At 43.8% G+C, this 26,078-nt stretch overlaps 2 protein-coding genes and 1 long non-coding RNA gene across 8 annotated transcripts in view; 2 read left to right on the forward strand and 1 right to left on the reverse strand.

The window, feature by feature from the left end:
* Positions 1-2,116: 2,116 nt before the first annotated feature.
* itpka (inositol-trisphosphate 3-kinase A) lies at positions 2,117-23,809 on the forward strand. Of its 5 annotated transcripts, none has more exons than XM_023994788.2 (7): positions 2,117-3,067; positions 17,264-17,360; positions 17,607-17,820; positions 20,964-21,168; positions 21,443-21,544; positions 21,919-21,990; positions 22,257-23,809. In XM_023994788.2, exons 1-7 carry the CDS (start codon positions 2,636-2,638, stop codon positions 22,488-22,490), a joined length of 1,356 nt encoding a protein of 451 aa, XP_023850556.1. In that variant the 5' UTR covers positions 2,117-2,635; the 3' UTR covers positions 22,491-23,809. The 5 variants fall into 5 exon arrangements, with proteins under 5 accessions (XP_023850556.1, XP_070301338.1, XP_023850555.1 ...); XM_023994787.2 differs by having other exon boundaries at positions 2,118-3,067; positions 17,261-17,360; XM_070445236.1 differs by having other exon boundaries at positions 2,119-3,067; positions 20,964-21,172; positions 21,447-21,544.
* Positions 18,758-19,379, forward strand: LOC111968868 (uncharacterized). The gene is made up of 4 exons (XR_011480401.1): positions 18,758-18,878; positions 18,952-18,990; positions 19,104-19,238; positions 19,332-19,379. It is a non-coding gene; the product is annotated as an uncharacterized lncRNA (long non-coding RNA).
* The window catches only part of LOC111968865 (tyrosine-protein kinase receptor), an 89,954-nt gene continuing 87,092 nt past the window's right edge, over positions 23,217-26,078 (reverse strand). For both annotated transcript variants that reach the window (XM_023994786.2, XM_023994785.2), the window contains exon 29: positions 23,217-26,075. In XM_023994786.2, the coding sequence (XP_023850554.1) occupies positions 24,996-26,075 (1,080 nt within the window). In that variant the 3' untranslated portion in view covers positions 23,217-24,995. The remainder of the gene's footprint in view (positions 26,076-26,078) is intronic.

A 26,078-nucleotide genomic window follows, 5' to 3' on the forward strand; every position in this document is an offset into this window, starting at 1 on the left:
TAGGTGTCCTGGAGGGCAGGTAGTTTTCCCCGGTGATGCGTTGTGCAGACCTCACTACCCTCTGGAGAGCCTTACGGTTGTGGCGGAGCAGTTGCCGTACCAGCGGCTGATACAGCCCGACAGGATGCTCTCGATTGTGCATCTGTAGAAGTTTGTGAGTGCTTTTGTGGACAACCGAATTTCTTCAGCCTCCTGAGGTTGAAAGAGCGCTGCTGCGCCTTCTTCACAACGCTGTCTGTGTGGGTGGACCAATTCAGTTTGTCCGTGATGTGTACACCGAGGAACTTAAAACTTTCCACCTTCTCCACTACTGTCCCGTCGATGTGAATAGGGGGGTGCTCCCTCTGCTGTTTCCTGAAGTCCACAATCATCTCCTTTGTTTTGTTGACGTTGAGTGTGAGGTTATTTTCCTGACACCACACTCCGAGGGCCCTCACCTCCTCCCTGAGTCAAGACGAGATTTGTCGCTCAGATTTTTTTTTAGATGTCTTCCAAAACATACGCCTATGTAACATTAACCAGTTAAAAACAGTTCTGTAGCCATTAGGTTTACATTATCACTGCATATTGGCTATGCTTGAATTACCCTGCCAATGTTGTTATATTATATATTTAAAACGTAGGTATGTGATCACACTGGCAATAGATAATTTGTTGCAATACTTGTGAGGCACAGCTAAATGGGCATAATAATTTGCTTTTTTTCTGGATTGATGGCATGCATCTGATGGTCAGTCTCAGGGAAGGGAGAGAGCAGCGGTGAGGCTGCCTCTCACCTGACTCACCGTCCATCCGCCTTCCATCCCTCCAGTTGATGGCGAAACTCAAGTCGTACTGCATTATTTCTGCCTCACCCACAAATACATGTTGTTACTCCTATGACCAGAGAAAGTGAAATATTCCTCGATACTAAAAAATACACAAGGCGCTAATAATATCGCAAGRTTATTGGAACACTTGACAATAGGCCTACTCATTAATGCGGCTGCAGTGCCTGTGGTTTATAAAGTTTATATATTTTATGGCTTATAAAGGTGGGTGTTGAACAAAGTGTTGACAGTGCTAAATAACAACTTAGACATTAACGTACACATAAAAACAGAAGCTATGTGCTGTATTCGATGTCTCTAGTCATGGTTTTACAGTTTTTAAATCTCAGTTCCAATCTTGCTGCGCGTTCGAGGCTTCWTTTTACAGTCGATGGCTCTAGAGAACTGTGCGGACACCTTATTTTGAGCTATCTGATTGGCCAGCGGTAGTCGTATAGGTGCACTTGATTTGCTCTCTGGGGCTGGCGGGGAGGCGGAGTCCTACTTTCAGACACATTAAATGGTTCAAAATGGGAACACTTTTCCTTCACGGCGCTAGGGCTTCTGAATCAAGTGCAACTACCGTCAACCGCGCGAAACGAATAACAAATAGGAACGCAAGGCTTTATCTTTGGAGTTTTTAAAGAAATGTTTGGTGATCGACTAAGAATGCACTAGAGAGCGACCAGATGGTGACCACTGTCCTAAAGTAATAGTCTGATAGGATAGAATTTGACTGGAAGTTAATGTATACACAGAACACACACACACACAGGAATTACTATCTACGGTCAGTGAGCTAACAACAGTGTACCATATCGCTACTGTCTGCAGCCATACCACAACATGTTAAAGACTTGATATTGCAGACAGAGTTTCCTCCCTCATCTCATATTTTCCCCTGGGCACAGACGTCAATTCAACGTCTATTCCACGTTGGTTCAATGCAATTGGATTGAAATTACGTGGAAATAACATTGATTCAACCAGCGTGTGCCCAGTGGGTTGAATATAAATCATGCCATTATAAATCAGTAAGGTTCCTGAGACAGTTCGTGATGGCGATTCATTAATCTGCTGAGTGAAAAATGAACATCAATTCAGTTTGGGTTACATTAACTTTGTCTTGCCTTTGTTTGTGCAGCTACAGTGAAAATATGTCTCATTCAACATCATCGTTTTTCAGTGAGAGATTTGAACCCCCCTTGATTTTGTTCAGTTGACAACTACAACAGCTGGAACAGGTGTAGCCTGTTTTGGTCCTCTACCGCTTGTGCGCAGTGGTGATATCTGTTTTGCAGAGTGCAAGACTGAATGAGGAAGTAACGTGAAAACTCAAAATAAAATGTTTGCTACGCGGGATCCTTAGGACGTCCCTATCCAATTGAAGTTGATATTTCAACTGGTTACGGTAAGGGTTAGGGTGGGAGTTAAGGTTTAGTGTTTATGGGCGTCCCAAGGATACCGGATTGCACTGACTAMATATTTCTGCCAGGAAGAGAGACGAAATCAATGCGGAAGATAAAAGCGTGTGTCTTTGGTTAACACTGTCGACGAGATGTGAGCTAAGGAAAGGGGTTCCCCAAAACACCAGTCAGCAAATTGGACCGCCTGAAACGTCTCGCTTTTATCGGACACCTAAACAGATGAAAACCTTTTGCACTATTGCATAATATTTAATACACTGTGACTTGGACTCAAAAATAGTCGGCCTACTGTATTGAGATGGCCACGTTTGATTGAGTGCGGTTAAATTCAATCGTAGCGCCGTACAATTTTGATAACACCGCGTCGGTTGTGAACACTCGCTCACGTTCATCAGTCGAATGCCGAAGGAGAGAGAGAAGAGGCGAAAGTCCTCCAAGGAGGCAGGGCTGTCTGGCGCTGGTATTAGTGATGGGTTCGTTAAAGAGCGCAGAACAAGCCGCAGAGCATCTGAGCTTCGCGATGAACTCTGCCAGGTGAAAGAAGTAAGATTATCTGAGTTTAACTCCACTCAAGTGCAAACAAGTATGATGGAGGCGCTCCGTGTACCGCAGGTGACAATAACCCCAGATGGAGGCTGCTCGCGGGAGATCCAGCAGGAGGACTGGGCTGATGTGGAAGGCTCTCTGCGACGGAAAATGTCAAACTCCTCGATCTCCTCAACAGGTTCCTCCATCATGTTGGAAGAGTCAGAGGATGACATTCTGAGTGACAACGAGACAAAGAGCAAGGGAAATATCACTTTAGAACATTTGTGTGAGGACACGAGTGAAGTGAGTATAGACTATTATTCATTCAAATACAGTAATATTGTTGTTACGTTGTAATTACACCCAACAGACCACTGTAACTCTGGGGGGAAATAGTTAGCCTATTCTCTTATATTCTATTGGATTCTATTCTAACCGGGGGCAAACTGGCTGGTCAATTGGGCTGGTCAATCTTTTGCCTAGTGGGCCTGTCTAACCTGTTATTTTTTTGTGCAAAATTATCATGATCTGGCTAATAATGGGGGCCTCAAGGAAAGAATGGTCCGGTGTGTTAGAAATGCCAAGCTGGAATTCTGGTCCCAGTCTGACCATGATCTACCTGTCAGCCTGAGGCTACTATAAAAKCAGATTTACTGGTGAATGTTATACAAACTTTGTATAATTGTAGTAACTAGTAGTAGTAAAAACAACCAATCACTGTGTGTAGTTACTGTAGAAAACCCTCCTCCCTCAGCCTGTCTTCAGAGACAGAAACTTTGTGACCTCAAGCTGCATCAAGTCGAATCCCCCGACCAGAGCCTGACTGTTGTGCTGCAGTAGGGGGAAATTCACACCTCATTCAATTCATTAAGGGCTTGATGATTAGTAGAATGAGGTGTGCTTGTCCAAGGGTTACAATAAAAATGTGTACTGTTGGGGGTACTTAAACCTCTACTTCATCACCATCCCTGATCCGGGAGCATCCTCATCAGTAAAAAGCTGACTAGCATAGCCTAGCATAGCGCCACAAGTAAATACTAGCATATAAATATCATGAAATCACAAGTCCAATACAGCAAATGAAAGATACACATCTTGTGAATCCAGCCATCATTTCTGATTTTTAAAATGTTTTACAGCGAAAACACAATATGTATTTCTATTAGTTAACCACAATAGCAAAAGACTCAACCGCATATTTTCACAATTTTTTTACTGCATAGGTAGCTATCACAAAACCGACCAAATAGAGATATAATTAGTCACTAACCAAGAAACAACTTCATCAGATGACAGTCTTATAACATGTTATACAATAAATCTATGTTTTGTTCGAAAATGTGCATATTTGAGGTATAAATCATAGTTTTACATTGCAGKTACAATCACAAATAGCACCGAAGCAGCKAGAAWAARTACAGAGAGCAACGTGAAATACCTAAATACTCATCATYAAACATTTATGAAAAATACATGGTGTACAGCAAATGAAAGATAAACATCTTGTGAATCCAGCCAATATTTACGATTTTTTAAGTGTTTTACAGCGAAAACACAATATAGCATTATATTAGCTTACCACAATAGTCAAACACACAACCGCATTTATTCACCGCATTTGCAAAAAACAGCAAAAGATATAAAATTAATCACTAACCTTGACCAACTTCATCAGATGACAGTCTTATAACATCATGTTACACAATACACTTATGTTTTGTTTGAAAATTTGCATATTTATTTTATTTTTAAATTTTTCTCCCCTTTTCTCCCCAATTTCCGTGGTATCCAATCGCTAGTAATTACTATCTTGTCTTATCGCTACAACTCCCGTACGGGCTCGGGAGAGACGAAGGTCGAAAGCCACGCATCCTCCGAAGCACAACCCAACCAAGCCGCACTGCTTCTTAACACAGCGCGCCTCCAACCCGGAAGCCGCAGCCGCACCAATGTGTCGGAGGAAACACCGTGCACCTGGCCCCCTTGGTTAGCGCGTACTGCGCCCGGCCCGCCACAGGAGTCGCTGGAGTGCGATGAGACAAGGATATCCCTACCGGCCAAACCCTCCCTAACCCGGACGACGCTAGCCCAATTGTGCGTCGCCCCACGGACCTCCCGGTCGCGGCTGGCTGCGACAGAGCGATGCAGTGCCCTAGACCACTGCGCCACCCGGGAGGCCCAAAATGTGCATATTTTGAGCTGCAAACCGTGGTTATACGTTGTGAATATGTAGCATCGATTCACCAAATTATCCGGAGATATTTTGGACAGTCACCTAATCTGACCAAAGAACTCATCATAAACTTTACTAAAAAATACATGTTGGACAGCAAATGAAAGATACACTAGTTCTTAATGCAATCGCCGTGTTAGATTTTTAAAAATAACTTTACCATAACAAACAGTTTACGTTATAGCGTGACAGCGCTAAGGGCGGAAAATAAGACTAAACATTTTCCACAGAAATACGAAATAACATCATAAATGGTTCCTACTTTTGCTGAGCTTCCATCAGAATCTTGTACAAGGAGTCCTTGGTCTAGAATAAATCGTTGTTTGGTTTTAGAATGTCCTCTTCTCCTGTCGAATTAGCAACCTTAGCTAGCCAAGTGGCGCGAAGATGTCCATCTTCACCTAACGCAGAGAACGGAAAACTCCAAAAATCCCGATAAACGTTGAATAATCGGGTTAAACTATATTGAAAAAACCTTCTTTTACGATGATATTATCACATGTATCAAATAAAATCAAAGCCGGAGATATTAGCCGTCTATACCGAACGCTTTTCAGAAGCCAATGCTGATGTCCTTCCCGCGCCTTGGTAGACAAAGGAAATTGTGGTCACGTCATTCCAAGAGCTCTTGTTCGACCTCAGATCAAGCTAGACACCCCATTCCACRTCCCACTGCCTGTTGACATCTAGTGGAAGGCGTATGAAGTGCATGTATATCCATAGATTTCAAGCAATTGAATAGGAAGGCCCTGGAACAGAGCCTCGATTTCAGATTTTTCACTTCCTGTCAGGAAGTTTGCTGCAAAATGAGTTCTGTTTTACTCACAGATAAAATTCAAACGGTTTTAGAAACTTGAGAGTGTTTTCTATCCAATAGTAATAATAATATGCATATTGTACGATCTAGAATAGAGTACGAGGCAGTTTAATTTGGGCACYATTTTTTACAGTGGAAACAGCGCCTCCATATTGACAAGAAGTTAAAGACCAGGGTTGGGTAGCACTGCTCCATATGAACTCATATCTGGACCTTTTCAAATTGACATTCCTCCACCATTGACTTCCTAACTGGTGTTTAGTGTGTCACTGACAATAAACCACTATCTCTTCCACCTTTACTCCTTTTTGTTTGCCATGTGTGTCTGTGTTGAGTGTGGTAATAAACGTGTGAACTGTGTATCTGTCTCCTACTGGRCATTCTATGTCCTCTAACCGGGATGCTGGGACAGTTGTACCTATGATTTGAACCGGCACCTCTTTCAAGACCACCAACGCTCTTTCTCATGGTCCTTCGAGCCGAATAGGAACAATTGTCCAGGGTTATGACCAATAGTGACAGGATGCAGTTCATGCCGCATGCCATGCCCCAGCCCAGGCGTACATGCCGTGCGAGAAGAGGCGGACCGGAAATTCCAGTGGGAGGCGGGAGTTGAAGTTCATTCACTATATTTCTATACAAATTTTAAAACTCCCAGAAGCTATGTGGAGAACAGCAAAAACAAGAAAGATTTCCCCCACCATTATCACCTTGGCTGATGTAGGTTCATTCACCTCAGTACATCTACAAACACATATCCTATTAGCTATGCAATTAGTTGCTACACATTAACTCACGTTATTTCAGCACCGGGATTGAAAATTCTAATTTAAGTACAGAGAGATCTGTTAGCAGAAAATAAAATATTAACCAAAGGTTAACAAATATGTTTGCTTTACATAACTATTTTTGGTGCAGTTTTACAGCTAGGTCTTCCTGCAATTTGACACATTTTGCAATGGGGTGGGGAGATTTTTTTTGCGGTAATTTTATGCAATTCTACACATTTTGCTATGACTTTTGCCATGTTAATATGATATCTGAGTGAGAGTGACTAACAAAATTAATGGTGTCTCTCTGGAGGTCAGGGCCACAGGGCAGGTGCCTAGTTGGTAATTCGGCCATGATTACTACAAGTTTGGCTAGACGCAGTAGACTAATTAACCAATCCAACAAATGTTAACTGACATGGCCATGGGCTGATTGAGTGACTGTCATTGGGTGACATAACAAGAGGAAATCTGCTGATGCTCTACCAAGTTTCAAAGTTGCATCTTGTGTATTCTACTCTTCTAACTCTCAACAGTAAGTTGAAACCCGATTGAGTTCTTAAAAAAAACAAAATACAAAATATATATTTATAAATTAAAATAATTACAGAGGTCCGGACCTTGGTGTCCTCATACAGTTGGAAGTTTGAAGTTGGAAGTTTACATACACTTAGGTTGGAGTCATTCAAACTCGTTTTTCAACCACTCCACACATTTCTTGTTAACAAACTATAGTTTTGGCAAGTCGGTTAGGACATCTACTTTGTGCATGACACAAGTAATTTATCCATTAATTGTTTACAGACAGATTATTTCACTTATAATTCACTGTATCACAATTCCAGTGGGTCAGAAGTTTACATACACTAAGTTGACTGTGCCTTTAAACAGCTTGGAAAGTTCCAGAAAATGATGTCATGGCTTAGAGTGTTCTGATAGGCTAATTGACATCATTTGATTCAATTGGAAGTGTACCTGTGGATGTATTTCAAGGCCTACCTTCAAACCCAGTGCCTCTTTGCTTGACGTCATTGGAAAATCAAAAGAAATCAGCCAAGACCTCAATAAGAAAATTGTAGACCTCCACAAGTCTGGTTCATCCTTGGGAGCAATTTCCAAACTCCTGAAGTTACCACGTTCATCTGTACAAACAATACTACGCAAGTATAAACACCATGGGACCTTGCAGCCGTCATACCGCTCAGGAAGGAGATGTGTTCTGTCTCCTAGAGATGAACGTACTTTGGTGTGAAACGTGCAAATCATTCCCAGAACAACAGCAAAGGACCCTGTGAAGATGCTGGAGGAAACAGGTACAAAAGTATCTATATCCACAGTCAAACGAGTCCTATATCGACATAACCTGAAAGGCCGCTCAGCAAGGAAGAAGCCACTGCTCCAAAACCGCCATAAAAAAGCCAGACTACAGTTTGCAACTGCACATGGGGACAAAGATGGTACTTTTTGGAGAAATGTCCTCTGGTCTGATGAAACAAAAATAGAACTGTTTGGCCATAATGACCATCGTTATGTTTGGAGGAAAAAGGGGGAGGCTTGCAAGCCGAAGAACACCATCCCAACCGTGAAGCACGGGGGTGGCAGCATCATGTTGTGGGGGTGCTTTGCTGCAGGAGGGACTGGTGCACTTCACAAAATTGATGGCATCGTGAGGGAGGAAAATTATGTGGATATATTGAAGCAACATCTCAAGACATCAGTCAGGAAGTTAAAGCTTGGTCGCAAATGGGTCTTCCAAATGGACAATGACCCCACGCATACTTCCAAAGTTGTTGCAAAATGGCTTAAGGACAACAACGTCAAGGTATTGGAGTGGCCATCACAAAACCCTGACCGCAATCCTATAGAGAATTCATGGGCAGAACTGAAAAAGRGTGTGCGAGSAAGGAGGCRTACAYACCTGASMCTMACAAACCTGCTCTGTCAGGAGGAATGGGCCAAAATTCACCCAACTTATTGTGGGAAGCTTGTGGAAGGCTACCCGAAACGTTTGACCCAATTTAAACATTTTAAAGGCAATGCTACCAAATACTAATTGAGTGTATGTAAACTTCTGACCCACTGGGAWTGTGATGAAAGAAATAAAAGCTGAAATAAATAATTATCTCTACTATTATTCTGACATTTCACATTCTTAAAATAAAGTGGTGATCCTAACTGACCTAAGACAGGGAATTTTTACTGAGATTAAATGTCAGGAATTGTGAAAAACTGAGTTTAAATGTATTTAGCTAAGGTGTATGTAAACTTCCGACTTCAACTGTATGTAGCTACGGCCCTGAAAGCAAGACACAGACACAGAAACCCTGCAGGGCTTGTCCAGAGTCCCGCTCCTGTCCAGCAGCCACCAGCTCCACTACCTCCACCTTGTTACTGGCAGTACCCCAATGCCTGGCCTGCACCCCAGGTCCCGAGTACTACAGAGCCGACAAACTGTATCCTGTGTACCAGGCAGTGCAGCAGCCTCAGGTGGCTTGGTCCCGGCTTGGCCCGCCAGCTAGTTCAGCCGCCACCCGCACTCCAGCATGTCAGGTGGTCACCAGCTCCCCATGAGGTTCTTCAGCCTGTGCCTTCGCCAGTGCCTTGGCCTATCAGATGGCCACAAGGACTCCAGCTTGTCCAGCCAGAAATGCAGAACCCTGAGCTTCAACCAGCCATGCAGCCCCCTGGGCTCCAGTGCACCAGTCCGCCCAGCAGCTGCCAGAGTTGACCCCAGGCCTGCCAGAGTTGACCCCAGGCCTGCCAGAGTTGACCCCAGGCCTGCCAGAGTTGACCCCCGGCCGCACCGGGGGTCAACTCATGACGGGCGTCCATTCACGCTCCTATGCTGGCGCTGTAACCAACCCGGCCTCCACGGCTCCCATTCCCATTCCTTGAGACAGCCGAGCATTTGCCAGAGCTGCACCCAGCCACGTCGTCCACAGCGTTCCAGTCAGCCAACCTGATGACAGTGATGCAGCCAGACCAGCGACTGCCACAGAGGCCCAAGCCATTTCACTAGGCTTGTATACCGGGGTATTGTATACCGTGTATACCGGGGTATTTGGAAATAGCCAAAGGATGGTTTTTCAATACCGTAAATACCGTTTAAACTATTTTAACGTTTTTTCATACATTTGAATATTTGTAGCTACCTTTTAAGTAAATAGCTAAAGTCATCTTGTGCAAGACATTAGGAGATAAAGAAGATTGCGTTCTTCATTTCACCTGTCACATTATTTTTCATTATGAAGATTCATTATGAGTCACGTGGTGTTTGTTTACAAGCACACAAAGATGAGAGACCGGCTTGTGAGCCACTCACTGTTGTTCAGCACGCCCCAGGTGATCTAGTTATGGTATGGAATTCACAACTAAATGTCACAAGGATGACGCTGGAGAGACGAAGCAGGTACGGGGAGTCAGACATTTAATAAGGAATGGACATGGAACGAGACAGGAACAGAGTCAGCAAACGAGTAACACAGACAAATAACAGTTTTTGCAGCAGCGGGGAACAGAGCAAGGGAACTGACAAATATAGGGGAGGTAATAAGCAGGTGATGAGTGAGTCCAGGTGAGTCCAATATCGCTGATGTGCGTGACAAGGAAAGGCAGGTGTGCGTAATAGATGGCAGGAGTGCGTGATGCAGGGCAGCCTGGCGCCCTCAATTGCCAGGGGGGAGCGGGAGCAGACGTGACACTAAATGTTTCCCAGCTACATATCTTATAACTATTAAGTTAACTGTCTAGAATGTGCGCAATGCTTTGAAGTTGTGCATTTGGTTTGCTAATTTAGTAGCTAGCTATCTAGCTAAATTGTTAGCTTCTTCCAAAATCTAGCTTCACTTGGTAACAGCAGAGAACACCCTCCTGGATCAAGTGCATTGCTGTCTAATATTTATTTTGTGCGTGCTGCCAACTGAGTAGCATTTTTGAGTTACTTATATAACTTTATGAGCTGGGATGTCTATCCTGAAAATAGTTTAGGTCAGATACTGTGTAAAATGTCCGCAATGCGCTCATTAGCATTTAGTTAGCATTCTCTATGGGATTTGACATGTACTTGTTAGCATTGCTAACCTTTGGATTACAGAGGCAGAGTGGGGTTTGAAAATAGCTCCCCTTGTGTTCAGTGCCGGTATTACCGCAAATCCCAGTATGGCACTATGTCGTTATGAAGTTATGGCAATCTGGATACCGCCCAAGCTTACGTTCCAGATTCAGCACCAGGTTCCACTTCCCGGACCAGATTAGGGCCTTCACGGGGCAGCAACTGGAGGGTTTTGCTGCATTAAAAATGTACTACATACATCTGGAGTGGCTGTTGAAAACCCTTCTCCTACCCTTCAGCCTGTTTTGAAGACAAAAACTTTGTGATCTCAGGCTGCATCAAGTAGGTTACCATCTCCCGACAAGAGAGTGACTATTGTCCTGCAGTAGAGGGTAATTCACAGCTCCATTGCTAGGGAGGTTCCTAGGGAGCCTGCTGGAACTCYCCTGGTTTTGGAGAAACTGGTTTTGGTGGGGGTGTATTTGTAACGACTCATGGTGTAATTGTAACAACATACAGGAACTCAAGTCCTTTTGTTCACCTGACCTAGAATTCCTCACAATCAAATGCTGACCGTATTATCTCCCAAGAGAACTCTCCTCGGTTATCGTCACAGCCGTGTATATCCCCCCTCAAGCCGATACCACGACGGCCCTCAAGGAACTTCACTGTACTTTATGCAAACTGGAAACCATATATCCTGAGGCTGCATTTATTGTAGCTGGGGATTTTAACAAAGCAAATTTGAGAACAAGGCTACCTAAATTCTATCAGCACATCGACTGTAGCACTCGCGCTGGAAAAACACTGGATTACTGCTACTCTAACTTCCTCCATGCATACAAGGCCCTCCCCCGCCCTCCTTTCGGCAAATCTGACCACGACTATTGAAACCTACCCTAACCAGAAACCGTGGAAAGATGGCGGCATTCACGCAAAACTGAAAGCGCGAACCACCGCATTTAACCATGGGAAGGTCACCGGGAATATGACCGAATACAAACAGTGTAGTTATTCCCTCCGCAAGGCAGTCAAACAAGCAAAATGTCAGTATAGAGACAAAGTGGAGTCGCAATTCAATGGCTCAGACACGAGACGAATGTGGCAGGGTCTACAGACAATCACAGACTACAAAAGGAAAACCAGCGATACTCCATCTTAACTCTTAACTCTTAACTCTTAACTCACATTTACTGGATTGGTTGAACAGTGCAGAAGAGAACCTCCCCCGACAGTTGTTTTTCTTCTCGTCAAGACCAGAATGTAGGGGATCTAGTTTCAGGCGTTTCTTTTACGCCTGCTACATCTGCGCCTGAACTCTTTAGATGTTTCCAGTAGGAGCGCAGGTTGAGACAAGCTATGTGAACTCCTGTCCTCCACATCAACTCACATTTGGATCTTTTCATATGGACAAGCCTCCACCCTGGACTTCCTAACTGGTGTTCCTAACGTCCTCTTCTGGGAGAGTTTTACCTATGCACCTCTTTGGATACCACCACCAGTTGGTGGTGCTCTTTTTCAGTTGCTGAAATGTCTGATCTGTGATTATCTGAGAGCATTACATGTATAGAGATAAGGAATTCTTGTCTACTAGCATACATCAGATCTGGTCTAAAGTTGTTTGGTTATTATGACTGAGTCAACTTTTCTGTGTAAAGTAATAATCGATCTACAATATTTTCCAAGTACACTACCATGTTTGGATGAAAAATAATTTTAAAGGTTGTTGAAAAGCTTCTAGATTTGTTCTTAACTTCAAATCACAGTGCAGCCAATATATATAAAATATCTTAAAGCAGGGTGTAATTCTCTAAAGTCTAAAGTAATAACATTGAGGTGGATATTTGATCACATGTATTATATGTATAGACCTGCATGCTTTCAAAGAGCTCCACAAGCACTATCTTGAGTGTTTATTAGGTTCAATTAGCCAAGGAGCCTAAAGGAGAGGAAGGGCTAGGTTATAGTTCAGCACTGTGTCGTAAGATAACTGTAAACACATGTCTCTTCTCTGAATTTTATGAAGTGCTTCTTCATTCTTTAATGGGAGTAAGCCTTCTGATGACTGTATTAAACATCCTTTCCTTAATGTATTAGTCTACAACCCTTTCATACACAAGACATTAAGCCACATACAGTACATGTGATACTGGTATAATCAGTTGTTTTTAGGATCTCAGTAACGTTTTCATCTTTATATTGCAAACACTCACCCTAAGTGAAAAACGGCACATTTAGAAACGTGAAAGGATTTGTCAAAGCTAATCAACAGCCAAGTCATAAGTTAGCGCTGATCACTTGGGTAATTACAGACACTGTACTATAATGGTTTATTTTGACTTGTTTGTGATCATGTCAGATAGCTAACTATTGGCCTATCTTAAAGGTKATCTTCAGACATGAATCGAGTTGTCTGTGATACAACACAGAAGTGGAAAGGAATTAGATTACCCCCCATCTTAAAGGAAAACTCCACCCAAAAACAATATTTTGGAATTTGTTCCATTAGTCCATTGTTGACATAGTCCCAAAATGTTTTGCTTGTCAGTACTCAAGTTTTCAAGATATGTAACTTTCAAAATACAGAAATCATCCCTGTATGATGGATTTTGCATCATGTGATGCAAAACTCAGTATTATATGATGCAAAATGATTTCTTTATTTTGAAAGTTACATATCTTGAAAACTTGAGTGCTAACAAGCAAAACATTTTGGGACTATGTCAACAATGGACTAATGAAACAAATGCCAAAAGTTAGTTTTTGAGTGGAATTTTCCTTTAATTGAGTATACTCCCTTCATGTATGATGGTCTTCAAAAAGTTTGAAATCACCCTGGTCTCTCGTCCATCTTGTTTTAGCATTGTCTTATAGCACAGAATACAGGCGCTGCTGTACACCTGACCTATGATTCAGGAGGACTGAGGGTGGTGCTGTATTTGACTTTAACACTTGACTGATGACTTGCATTGATAAAGTAGTGATACAGTTGTGATTTCAGGACAATACAGTAGTTTTAAACCCTCGAACTTAAAAGTAGCTGTGAATACAAACACAGCAAATTCTCCAGTGTTAAAAAAACGAAAAATGTGAGTGTTAAATCAACAGTGTAAGTGTTGAGACACCGGAACATTTATTTTATTTTTTGTATTTATTTAACCTTTATTTAACTAGGCAAGAGAGGGACATGGTTGTTGCATTCATCCACTTTCAGTACTATGGACTTCACCAAGTGAGATCCTAAGCAAATATGTTGTCATAAAAAAACATATTTTTTAACACAGTACCATACGTATTTCGTAAGGCCTTATTTTGAGGGCCTAGTTTTATCCTAATACAGGGGCCTGGAACTCATACATTACTTTGAACCAAAACCTTGACATCATTATCATATTTCCCAGCATGCTCTATTGCAGATAGATTTTTTGAATTGTTTGTATCAATATCTATGTTTTTGCATGTACATTGATTTATTAATCAATTAATCTTATGCTACTCAAATATAAATTACAACATTTTCTAAACTAATCAAATATGTTACTTAGAATTATTGCTGCACCCAGTACTGAAATGGTTGTCCCAGTTTAGATGRTTTAGGTAGTCTCATAGCTTAGCCTTCTCCCAAGGCAGTCATTTTGAATACAGGTTGTGTATGATACAAAATTCAAAAAGTTGGATATCCCCACACTGGCTGGATTCCTATAGGATTTTCACATCACGTTGCACCTTGCAATCTCTGATTCAGAGGGGRTGGGTTAAATGTGGAAGACACATTTCAGTTGAATGCATTCAGTTGTGCAACTGACTAGGTATCCCCTTTCCCTAAACCAGCATAATGTGACTTGCAGGCCTGATGTGGCTTATAAACCATGCATTTCAGGTCATTGTATTTCACGCTCAGAAAAAAGGTTTAGATTTTTTCCTAAAGGGGTACAAACACTTTTCACTGTAGTGGTACAAAGGTCAGTTATGCGTGCATAAAAGTTCATACCTCAGACCATATGTCAGGACTCGAAAGGTAAGGCACTCTGGGAAATATTTGGCTTTACACTAAGAAGTGTGTTAATTTAACATTGTTTCCGATAACTATAGGGTTCCACAGACTCAAAACTTTCAGTGTTGATTTAACACACTCAGTGTTTTTTTTTAACACTGAAGATTTTGCTGTGTATATGATGATCCAACAAAGTTTTCAAATAATGTCACTTGTGAACGGTAAAAACATGTACGACTTCTAAGGCCTCTGTATCTGCTTGTTGTCAGAAGCCATATTTGACTTTGTCTCCGACATCAGTGTCTTTGTACCTCTGTGTAACTCTTCAGAGCTATGCTCAGCCATCTCCATAGAAGGCTCTTAGCTGTCAACTTCCTTTAAACACACTGAATACACATGGCCTGGCCCTGCTGGAAGGGAAGGCTGTGTACATTGTGGTGCTCACTGCTCAGTGTTCAGTGTTTCAACAGGGGCAGGTCAGTATGACAGACCACTTGAAAAGCTCTCATACCCAACCCTTTTATTGATCTTTCTAGTCATTCAAATTAACAATGCTAATGGAAAAAGTGGCTCCCTGTTCTGAAAACAGGGATTGCATTAACTCTCTATACCCTTTGTTTATAGCAGATAGAGTGTCCAGTCAGCCCCCACACTTGCAGTACAAGCCACCCCCATAGTCCTATGAGTCTATGACAAATGGTTGTGTGCCAATTTCAGCCACATTGACATTTAGGTATTGACCTTTCAACACAGAAAGAAAACTCCTACTTTGTACACTAGGTTACTCGTTCTCTGTATTTCTAGTATGACAGTGACTTGTAGTGAAAAAGAGAATTGAATTTTTATGACATCACATTTATTGATGCTAGCAATTTGTCAAATACGCGTATGCTAATGCATGCTCATATTAGAATGTGCCAGGTTGAGAAACCGAGTGAATCATACAGTATTGAGTGAATCAACAGCTTGAGTGAATCATACAGTATTGAGTGAATCAACAGCTTGAGTGAATCATACAGTATTGAGTGAATCAACAGCTTCAGTGAATCATACAGTATTGAGTGAATCAACAGCTTGAGTGAATCATACAGTATTCTAGTGAATCATACAGTATTGAAGTGAATCGACAGCTTGAGTGAATCATACAGTATTGAGTGAATCAACAGCTTGAGTGAATCATACAGTATTGAGTGAATCATACAGTATTGAGTGAATTATACAGTATTGTTACTCCCTTGTTCCAGTTCTTGTTACTGTTATGACATTGTAATTGGTCGAGTTCATTATGTAGTAGGCTCTATTTGCAGCTGATTGTAGACGCCTTATTTGCTGTCAGTCTGTCAACCACATTAGGCCCGGCTTTACAAAGTAAGGTGTGTCCCAGAACTAACCAGGAATGTATTATCTAGAGGGTTATAGAAATAAACATTTTTACAAACATTGCGTTGTATTGTAGTTTGTAAGAGAACACACCTCATACAGTTAAAATGTAGCATTTATTTTCAGGAATTGAAACACGTTCCACAATGTTGAAATTCTACTTCAGCTTTTACACTACTTTTTTTAGAATAACTGTGTAGCCACAAATGGAAGGACTATATGTTCATATTTCTTTATRTTGACAGAGCACAGGGCTTTAAAAAATACATGTTGATTAATAGGTTGTCACAATTACTATTGGTTATGTGTTTGAGAGAGGGTTGAAGGCCTGTGTGGAAATATGACACCCACACAGCCGACTATTATTACAACAACAATTCAACTTTATACACCACATCAACAACACCAGTGAGTGGAGCATTCCACGTGACATTTCAGAGTGGCTGTGAGTTGGTGGCTCTTATTGGTTTTGAGTGTGTACACTCAACAGAATGAGTCGTTTCTTCACTGAATCCAATGACCAGGGCTTTACTTCCTTTTACTGCAATCTCAGCATACTGAATAGTGACCTCTGACCTCTGTCTTAGTCATAACCCTGAATCACTGTACATCTAGCTATGGTGAAATCTATCTCAAAAATAACATTATGTATCATCTCTGTGTCATCAAGCACGTGCTAAGTACTTTTCTGTCTGTGAAGCATGTCTGCTGTGAACATGATGTGTGACTCACTCAACATCTCATCACACATAGGGAAACAATGTCATAATTTCTATGCCTGAATCATCCAGATCTCGTTGAACAAGATCTCCATGACTGTGTATTAATGCAAATCACATGGCAACAGCAAGTCAGTCAAGTGCGACTATACACAGCAGCTGGTAGGGAAATGTGAGTTCCATAGAAATGACAACATGTAGCAAAGAGACTAATATGTTTGCGGGTTAAGGGTCAGGGTTAGATTTGAGGTTAGGATTAGAGTTGAGCCTGGACGAGGACATGAAGCTAGGGTTAGTGACGTACAGTAGCAAATGACCCAAGTAACAGTGGCCAAGTGATTTAGACAGCTGTCCGTCATCAACTGAATTCAAAACATGATTATTATCCAAGATCATTATCGTTGTACAACTTCATTTACATACACCCTACTGTTAAGCGCTGGCTTGAAGACAGTGTCTCTGCCTGGTTAATAATGAGATAGATACTCCATAGAGGTAAAGCTGACTGTTCCTGTGTTTGGTCCTTCTTCAGCAGAGCAAACCCTGGTGGAAGATAAAGACTATCGTCAACTGGCCTTTTGTTTCCCCACAAAGAAGAAACCTGTCTTGGGTTCAACTAGCGGGACACAAAGGTAAAATACAGTCACCATGGACGTGATCCCTCACCTATCACAGCAGCATACCAAGAACCAAGCGCTAATGTAAGATGATGTGTACTGTACATTTTCCACACAAAATAAAGCACACGACACAGACAGTACTGTATACTACTGGCCACTTTGATACAATACTAACCCATTACACACAATGTCAGATTCCATCTGAAAATGTCAGTCGTTAGTGGTTTGCTGTGGAATGTCAGTGCTTATCTTTTCCAGGTAATTTCAAAGCTGGCGGCGAAGGCACCATTCTGAAGAAGTTCTCTGAGAATGAGAAGCTGTGTTTTGAGAGGCTGCAGGGAGATGTGCTCCAGGACTTTGTACCAGGATATTATGGTGTGGTGGAGAGGGATGGGGATCCCTTCCTACATATGACTGATCTACTAGTCAACTTTGATAGACCCAGTGTCATGGACTGCAAGATGGGAGTGAGGTAAGGGAGCAGCAGTAGTGAGTAGGGAGCAGCAGTAGTGAGTAGGGAGCAGCTAGGTTGAGGGCACGGAGCAGCAGTAGTGAAGTAGGGAGCAGCAGTAGTGAGTAGGGAGCGCTAGGTGAGTACGGAGGCAGCAGTAGTGAGTAGGGAGCAGCAGTAGTGAGTAGGGAGCAGCTAGGTGAGTACGGAGCAGCTAGGTGAGTACAGAGGCAGTAGTGAGTAGGGAGCAGCCTAGGTCGGGTACTAGCAGCCAGTAGTGAGTAGGGAGCAGCTAGGTGAGCAGGGAGCAGCTAGGTGAGTACAGAGCAGCAGTAGTGAGTAGGGAGCAGCTAGGTGGGTACGAGCAGCAGTAGTGAGTAGGGAGCAGCTAGGTGAGTATGGAGCAGCAGTAGTGAGCAGGGAGCAGCTAGGTGAGCAGGGAGCAGCTAGGTGAGCAGGGAGCAGCAGTAGTGAGATGGGAGCAGCTAGGTGAGCAGGGAGCAGCAGTAGTGAGTAGGGAGCAGCTAGGTGAGCAGGGAGCAGCTAGGTGAAGCAGGGAGCAGCTAGGTGAGTACGGAGCAGCAGTAGTGAGTAGGAGCAGCTAGGTGAGTACGTGCAGCAGTAGTGAGTAGGGAAGCAGCAGTAGTGGTGGAGCAGCAGTAGTGAGTAGGAGCAGCTAGGTGAGCATGGAGCAGCAGTAGTGAGTAGGGAGCAGCAGTAGTGAGTAGGAGCAGCTAGGTGAGTACGGAGCAGCAGTATGAGTAGGGAGCAGCTAGTGGGTACTAGCACAGTAGTGAGTAGGGAGCAGCTAGGTGAGCAGGGAGCAGCTAGGTGAGTACAGAGCAGCAGTAGTGAGTAGGGAGCAGTTAGGTGGTACGAGCAGCAGTGTGAGTAGGAGCAGCTAGGTGAGTATGGAGCAGCAGTAGTGAGCAGGGGCAGCTAGGTGAGCAGTGGAGCAGCTAGGTGAGCAGGGAGCAGCAGTAGTGAGTAGGGAGCAGCTAGGTGAGCAGGGAGCAGCAGTAGTGAGTAGGGAGCAGCTAGGTGAGCAGGGAGCAGCTAGGTGAGCAGGGAGCAGCTAGGTGAGTACGGCAGCAGTAGTGCGTAGGGAGCAGCTAGTGAGTCGGGCAGCAGTAGTAGTAAGGGAGCAGCTAGGTGAGTACGGAGCAGCAGTAGTGAGTAGGGAGCAGCTAGGTGAGTACGGAGCAGCAGTAGTAGTAGGGAGCAGCTAGGTGAGTACGGTGCGCAGTAGTGAGAGTAGGGAGCAGCTAGGTGTACGGTGCAGCAGAGTGAGTAGGAGCAGCTAGGTGAGTACGGTGCAGCAGTAGTGAGTAGGGAGCAGCTAGGTGAGTATGGAGCAGCAGTAGTGAGCAGGAGCAGCTAGGTGAGCAGGGAGCAGCTAGGTGAGTACGGAGCAGCAGTAGTGAGTAGGGAGCAGCTAGGTGAGCAGGAGCAGCAGTAGTGAGTAGGGAGCAGCTAGGGTGAGCAGGAGGCAGCTAGGTGAGCAGGGGCAGCTAGGGAGCAGGGAGCAGTAGGTGAGTACGGAGCAGCAGTAGTGAGTAGGGAGCAGCTAGGTGAGTACGAGCAGCAGTAGTGAGTAGGGAGCAGCTAGTGAGTAGGTGGCAGCAGTAGTGAGTAGGGAGCAGCTAGGTGAGTACGGAGCAGCAGTAGTGAGTAGGGAGCAGCTAGGTGAGTACGGAGCAGCAGTAGTGAGTAGGGCGCAGCTAGGTGAGTACGGTGCAGCAGTAGTGAGTAGGGAGCAGCTAGGTGAGTACGGTGCAGCAGAGTGAGTAGGGAGCATCTAGGTGAGTATGAGCAGCAGTAGTGAGTAGGGAGCAGCTAGGTGAGTACGTGCAGCAGTAGTGAGTAGGGAGAAGCAGTAGTGAGTAGGGAGCAGTATGTCTGTCTATAATAAGGTGTAGAATACTACATATGTTGGCCCTATAGGAGGATTAAGCAATTTTGGGAAATACTAACAAATAATTGTTGGACTACTGTAATTTATCTATATCCTCTTACACGTCAGTGCTCCTGATAGTAGAACATACAGACTGTCAACCTGTTCTGTTTGCTCTTGATAAACACCTGTTGTTACTGTTCTCTGAGGATTTCCTGCCACACACAGCCGGTGGGCGCGTCAAGGCACACAGAGAGGCCGTCACTACTGTACCACATGTTTCCTGTAACAACAGCAGAAAAGAACCACACACACACACGCACACACACACACCACACACACACACACCACACACACACACACACACACACACACACACACACACACACACACACACACAGTGGGGAGATGGGGTGCAGGCACAGGGTGTCCCTGGTGACTCCCTTTTGACAAACACACACAACCACCCAAGCTCTCTCACCTACTGCTAACAAACACTCATACTGTCAACCGGTTAAACTAACAGTCATGCTGTGTACTTTGGAGTCTCCTCCTTGCTTCCTTCTTTTATACAGAGGAAGTTCAGAAAGAAACTGAAATTCACTGAACATAGGACTCTACCAAGTAAGACTTAGGGCTCTATTCAATCCGTATAGCGGAAGTTCAGCGTTTCAGCGTGATTTAAATGTAAAGGCGATGTTCCCGCGTTAGCGGAGACTTCCATTACGGTAAACGCTGCATATGTCAGATCAATCCTACATTACCTTTACATTTCTATTGTGTCATCTGTAACACTTCAGTGATACAGGTTGAATAGAAACCTTAGAAAGTCAATTCTACCATCTAAAGCATACAAAGGTCACATTATAAACTGGGTGGTTCGAGCCCTGAATGCTGATTGGCTGACAGCCGTGGTATACCACTGGTATGACAAAACATTTATTTTTACTGCTCTAATTACGTCAGTAAGCAGTTTATAACAGCAATAAGGCACCTTACGGGTTTGTGGAATATGGCCAATATACCACGGCTAAGGGCTGTATCCAGGCACTCCTCTTTGCTTCATGCAGAAGAACCACTCTTAGCCGTGGTATATTGGCCATATACCACACCCCCTTGGGCCTTATTGCTTAAGTATAACATGCCATTGTCTGTAATGCCACTCAGCTATCATCATAAACAACAAGACCAAATGAAAAGTCACTTAGCCGTGATGGTGCTAAATAGTGTCATGGCCCCTCAGCGTGTCTCCCTGTTGTCCTCTCCTCAGGACGTATCTGGAGGAGGAGCTGGTGCGAGCCCGAGAGCGGCCTAAGCTCCGTAGGGACCTGTTTGACAAGATGCTGGAGGTGGACAGCGAGGCCCCCAGCCCCCAGGAGCACCTCCAGAGGGCCGTCACCAAACCCCGCTACATGCAGTGGAGAGAGACCCTCAGCTCCACACACACACTGGGTTTCCGCATCGAAGGCATCAAAGCAAGTACCCATGTATCAACCTGAGTGTCAACATAAAGGAAGCAATTCAGTCAGTGTTCACTCAAAACGCAACCACAGAGATCCCTTTTCATTTAAACCAGAACATATACAAAAGGCTTATTCCTGGACTAAAAACTTTTTTTATGGTTCATTTTACACAGTTTTTCATGTGAAGTTCATTACAGACTGTATGCAATAAAGTAATGTCGGAGCCTTGACCTTGTTGCACGTGGACAGTGCTGCTTATCAACATATTGACCATTCCTTCTCTCAGAAAGCTGACGGGACGTGTCATACGGATTTCAAGAAGACCCGGTCTAAGGAGGATATCACTCAGATCTTCAGGGACTTTGCCACAAACAACACAAACATACTAGTAGGTGGACAGCTACTAGTCTTACCTGTTATCGTGTTGCATCCGCATTCATTTGCATGGTCTGCTGATTTTTGACAAGTAGAGTACATACCTGTCTCATGTAAAGTGAATACTTGAACAATCAAACAAATTGGTTTGACTTTACCTGTCTTTTGTAAGATCTCATGAAAAGTGATACACATTGGTAAATATTTGGATATGATGAGCAACCCAAATGGCAATATGCACTACAGTAGATCCTGTTGGAATGACAGATAGCAAATAGAATTGAACGACCTCGACATATAACCTCTATTGATTTAATGAATTTATCAAGGGAGGTTCCCAAGTCTCAACTCTACAGCCAGAATAATCGTATTGCCTCTCTAATACAGAATTCCTACCTGAGTAAACTAGCAAAAATTCAACAAGCCCTGATGTCATCTGAGTTCTTCAAGAGACACGAGGTGAATACAGAAGCTTTAGTTCATCTGCACCTGTTTTCTGTTGACATTTGTTCATCCCACTAGATATATTAAACACATCTAAGAGCTTTTATGAGGTTTACCGGTAAATAATATAAATTATAATACCCACTGGGCAAAAATGTCAATTCAACGTCTATTGCACGTCTGTTCAATGTAATTTCATTGAAATGATGTGGAAACACTGTTGATTCAACCAGTGTATGCCCAGTGGTTATTGTAATGAGTACAAGTCTTCTCTCTCCAAGGTGATTGGGAGCTCCCTCCTCTTCATCCATGACCACACTGAGCGAGCTGAGGTTTGGCTCATTGACTTCGGCAAGACTACAGCTTTACCAGAGGGACAGACTCTGGACCACTCCATACCCTGGCAGGAGGGCAACCGAGAGGACGGATACATGTGGGGACTGGACAACCTGATGAGGACACTGGGCTCTTTGACTAACAAAGGAACTAGTGAAGGAAGTAATGAGGGCCTTTAAGCTATGGCCACCTGGGAGGGATGGACTTCCCCATTCCAGTAGTTAGAGGACCCTGGCAGTAATATACAGTCTCAAGGGTCCCCTCAATCACAAAGTATACATACTGTGCAAATCAAACTTACAGCTTACCTATGTACTGTATTCAGCACCACAAATTGTATCTCAGCGTATTGTTGAAGCTATTGTAGCATGGAGATAAGGGATTGCGTTTTTTAAAGTATGTCTGTGCCTTGTGAACAAACTATACATTTTAGGGGAATTTTAATGAATGCAAATTGATAAACAGACACAAACCTGTGATTGTAATGCATGTATATTCTAGAAAGCCATACAATACTATCGATGTAAGGGACAGTATTGCATCGAAATCCAACCCATTCCATATTCCAAGGTGTCATTAGATTTGATTGATTTCAGTTTTTGATAATCAAGCATGTTCTATTTTATTTTTTCAAACTTTATTGAAGACATTAGGCATACTGTATTCTAATACAGTTACATACACCACTGCGTCTTTAGGATCATCTCATTATCATGACGAAGGATGAATGAAAAATGAATCACGCAAGTATTGTAGCAAGTATTACATTATGACAGTCCATGAGACTAACCTCAGTAAAACACTATTGCCTTGTCCCAATGAGTTAGAAATGGTTGTGTATTGGGATTTCTTTCATATGTACAAGTAAAAATATGTCTTGCTGTATTATAAAACACAAAGGGGAGAAATATTTCTTCATTTATTTGGGGTAGAAGTATACAAGAACAAGTATATTGCATAGTTTCTAGTCTTTGTTCTTCTGTGTAGAGGCACTCAACTTTAGATCTGTGGAATTTAAGCCTTGACACAATATTCAAAGGAAAACATGTGAACTAAAATGCAATTATTTTCACAGACAAACATTTTTTAGGAGATTGTACCTTACCAGGTAGAATCAGGATAGGGGGTTTTCACCGTAATATATAGGCTCCTATGGATCCTAAAAGAAACACAATCCCTCAAGGTCTCAGCAGATTTACAAATCATGAGTAATAGTGAAGTTGTCAAGAGCTTGACAAGACTTGTCCACCTTTAGGCTACAGTCAGAAATATCGTCAGACTTTGAGGTGGCTACAAAGTGCATCATGGAGCCATGGAACATTATCGTGACCTACCACTATTGTAACCAGTATGCTTTATTTCAGTGTAATAAGCTTACATGTATATCAGCAACCGTACAGCTTTAACAACAGCTCATAACAATAGTAAATGTTATCTTGTGTCATAAATACTGAGAAATAAAAAAGTAAACGGCAAGCAAGCCCTCTACTGAAATACACACACAAACTGTTAGGTATTTCATGAGAGTGCTGCCCCCTGTTGAGTGTAAGCTGTACTGTAGAGTACTACATCACAAACACTAACTAGTGCTCTGGCAGACCCAATGGCAGTGATCAACTACAAGACACTTAAACATATACAAAAACACGTTATAAATTAAGTATAACTGCTACAAATGTAATGAGTTAGTACAGTTTAAATTCCAATGTCAAATAATAACATTTCATKTTTTAGTGTAGCCAAGGTGAAAGTTAGTAGTATTAAAATGTTCCGTGTTGGAACAAGATGGATAAATTACAGAGGGGCTCCTACTATCACATTCTCTGCTCTTGGTGTCTCTAAAACCCTCTTCAGTAAAGAGTGAGAACAGTCACTATAAGACGAAATGCATTTAGAGAGGGTGAAGTATTAGTAGACAATGCGTATAATACGGTAAAACAGACTAAAGTATTAAGAAAATAAGTGTGGAATGACTAAATAAAATGTAATTGCTATCTAAAAAATAACTATGACAATTCTAAACAAGATATTAACTTTTGCTTATGAGCCAGATAGGGAACAGTAGATAGCACAAGTAATTATAATTGTGATCACAAGTTCATACACTCTCTCTGGTCTACTCAGTACCCATCACAGCACTTTCACACATACTGAAAATCTCCTTTCTGCTTTTTCCATCACCTGTATAGGCAACCATAGCTTCCTATATGTTTTCACAGTATTGATTTAGCAGTCAATACCAGTCATTCATTCCAGTGTAAACCTAACAAGGTAATGTTATAAACAAAGAAGAAAGGAATGGATTAACAAAAAAGCCCCGAACCAGAGGAGACACTGTACATTTGAATGGATGCCAGACATTGCAGATGGCTCCAGCTAGGGCCTAGAAATCCTCTGAGGCTTGGATGTGCTTCTGTGCCAGTGACGGCCTTCTTGGGCTGTGTCACATTCCACCTCAGGAAGAGAACATGCTACCTGTCTCCTGGCAAAGCAGCATCTCCTTCTGTCTTTAACCTGTTGTGTTTTCTTGCTACTGTAGGCTTTCATATAAATCTCTCACCGTCTATACTAACTACAAAGCATCATCAGTAATACCAAAACTACACAATAGTGTGTTCCTGTGCATGGCCAGTGAGGTGTAGGGTCTGTTCCAGTGTTCTGCTCCGCTTCCCCATGGGCCAGGGTTAGACAGGGGTGACACTGAGGTCCTCAGACAGAGAGAAGCCTGAGTCTCTGTCCCGGGTGGGTTTCTCAGGCTTGGTGTGTCTCCTCACATCCTCGTGTCCGTAGCTGGCGTGGCGCTTCAGTAGCAGTTTGGGCATACAGGAAGAGGCCGCACCCAGGCCTGCCCCTGAGCAGGTGGAGAAGGAGGAGGAGAAAAAGGTGCTGGGGGCACAGCTGGTGCTGGCACTGGTGCTGGGGCAGGGCTCTGGGCCTTTGGGCACCACCAGGGGCAGGCTCTCTGCCTCATAGCTGTGCTCATCGTAGGCATAATTGACATTGCCACAGGGGAAGCTCTGCAGCTTAGCCAAGTCCATGCCCAGGGCCTGGCCCCCACTGGCTCCCCCTGCTTGGCCCTTCCGGGAGGACGCCAGGCTGAGGCTGGGTGCACCCTGGGGCTGGGGAGCAGAGAGGGCCTGGCAGGCCGGGAAGGGGGACGGGGAGCACAGACTGCTGGGGACAGGGAGGCCGCTGCTGCCATCGCACCCAGAGTCAGTGCAGTCAGAGGTAGGGGTACCTGCCTGGGGGGCGGAGTAGCTGCTGGACAGGGGCATGGACTTGGTATGAGATAGGGCTGCCTTCCCCCGACCAAAGCTCTCCAGCACCCAGGAGCCATAGGTTGGGTTCCACAGGTTCTTTGTCTTGTTTTTTAGCCTCTGGCTGCCTGAGAAGGAACTGTCCCTGGAGCAGGGCCAGTTGAGGGGCTCGGGGTGGAGCCAGGCCCCAGGGCAGACACCTGGACCCGGAGCAGGAACAGGCTCGGCCCAGCAGGGCTCCAGGGCCTCGCGGTAGGAGGCCACCTCCTGAGGCAGCTGCTGGGGCCGCAGCAGACAGGGCTTGTGGGGCTGTGGCAGCGACATGTGACCCATGCCCAGGCCCAGACACAGACTGCTGATCTGGGGAGAGACCTCCTGGGAGGCAGTGTGGGCCAGCAGCAGAGGGGTCAGACTGCCTGGGGTGTCAGGGCGGATCACAGTGCTCAACTCCTCCTCCACTGTAGGACCGTACTCCACAGGCAGGGGCGTGTTGATCACATCAGGGTCCTG

This window comes from Salvelinus sp. IW2-2015, linkage group LG9 (assembly GCF_002910315.2).
Source record: "Salvelinus sp. IW2-2015 linkage group LG9, ASM291031v2, whole genome shotgun sequence".
NCBI lineage: Eukaryota > Metazoa > Chordata > Actinopteri > Salmoniformes > Salmonidae > Salvelinus > Salvelinus sp. IW2-2015.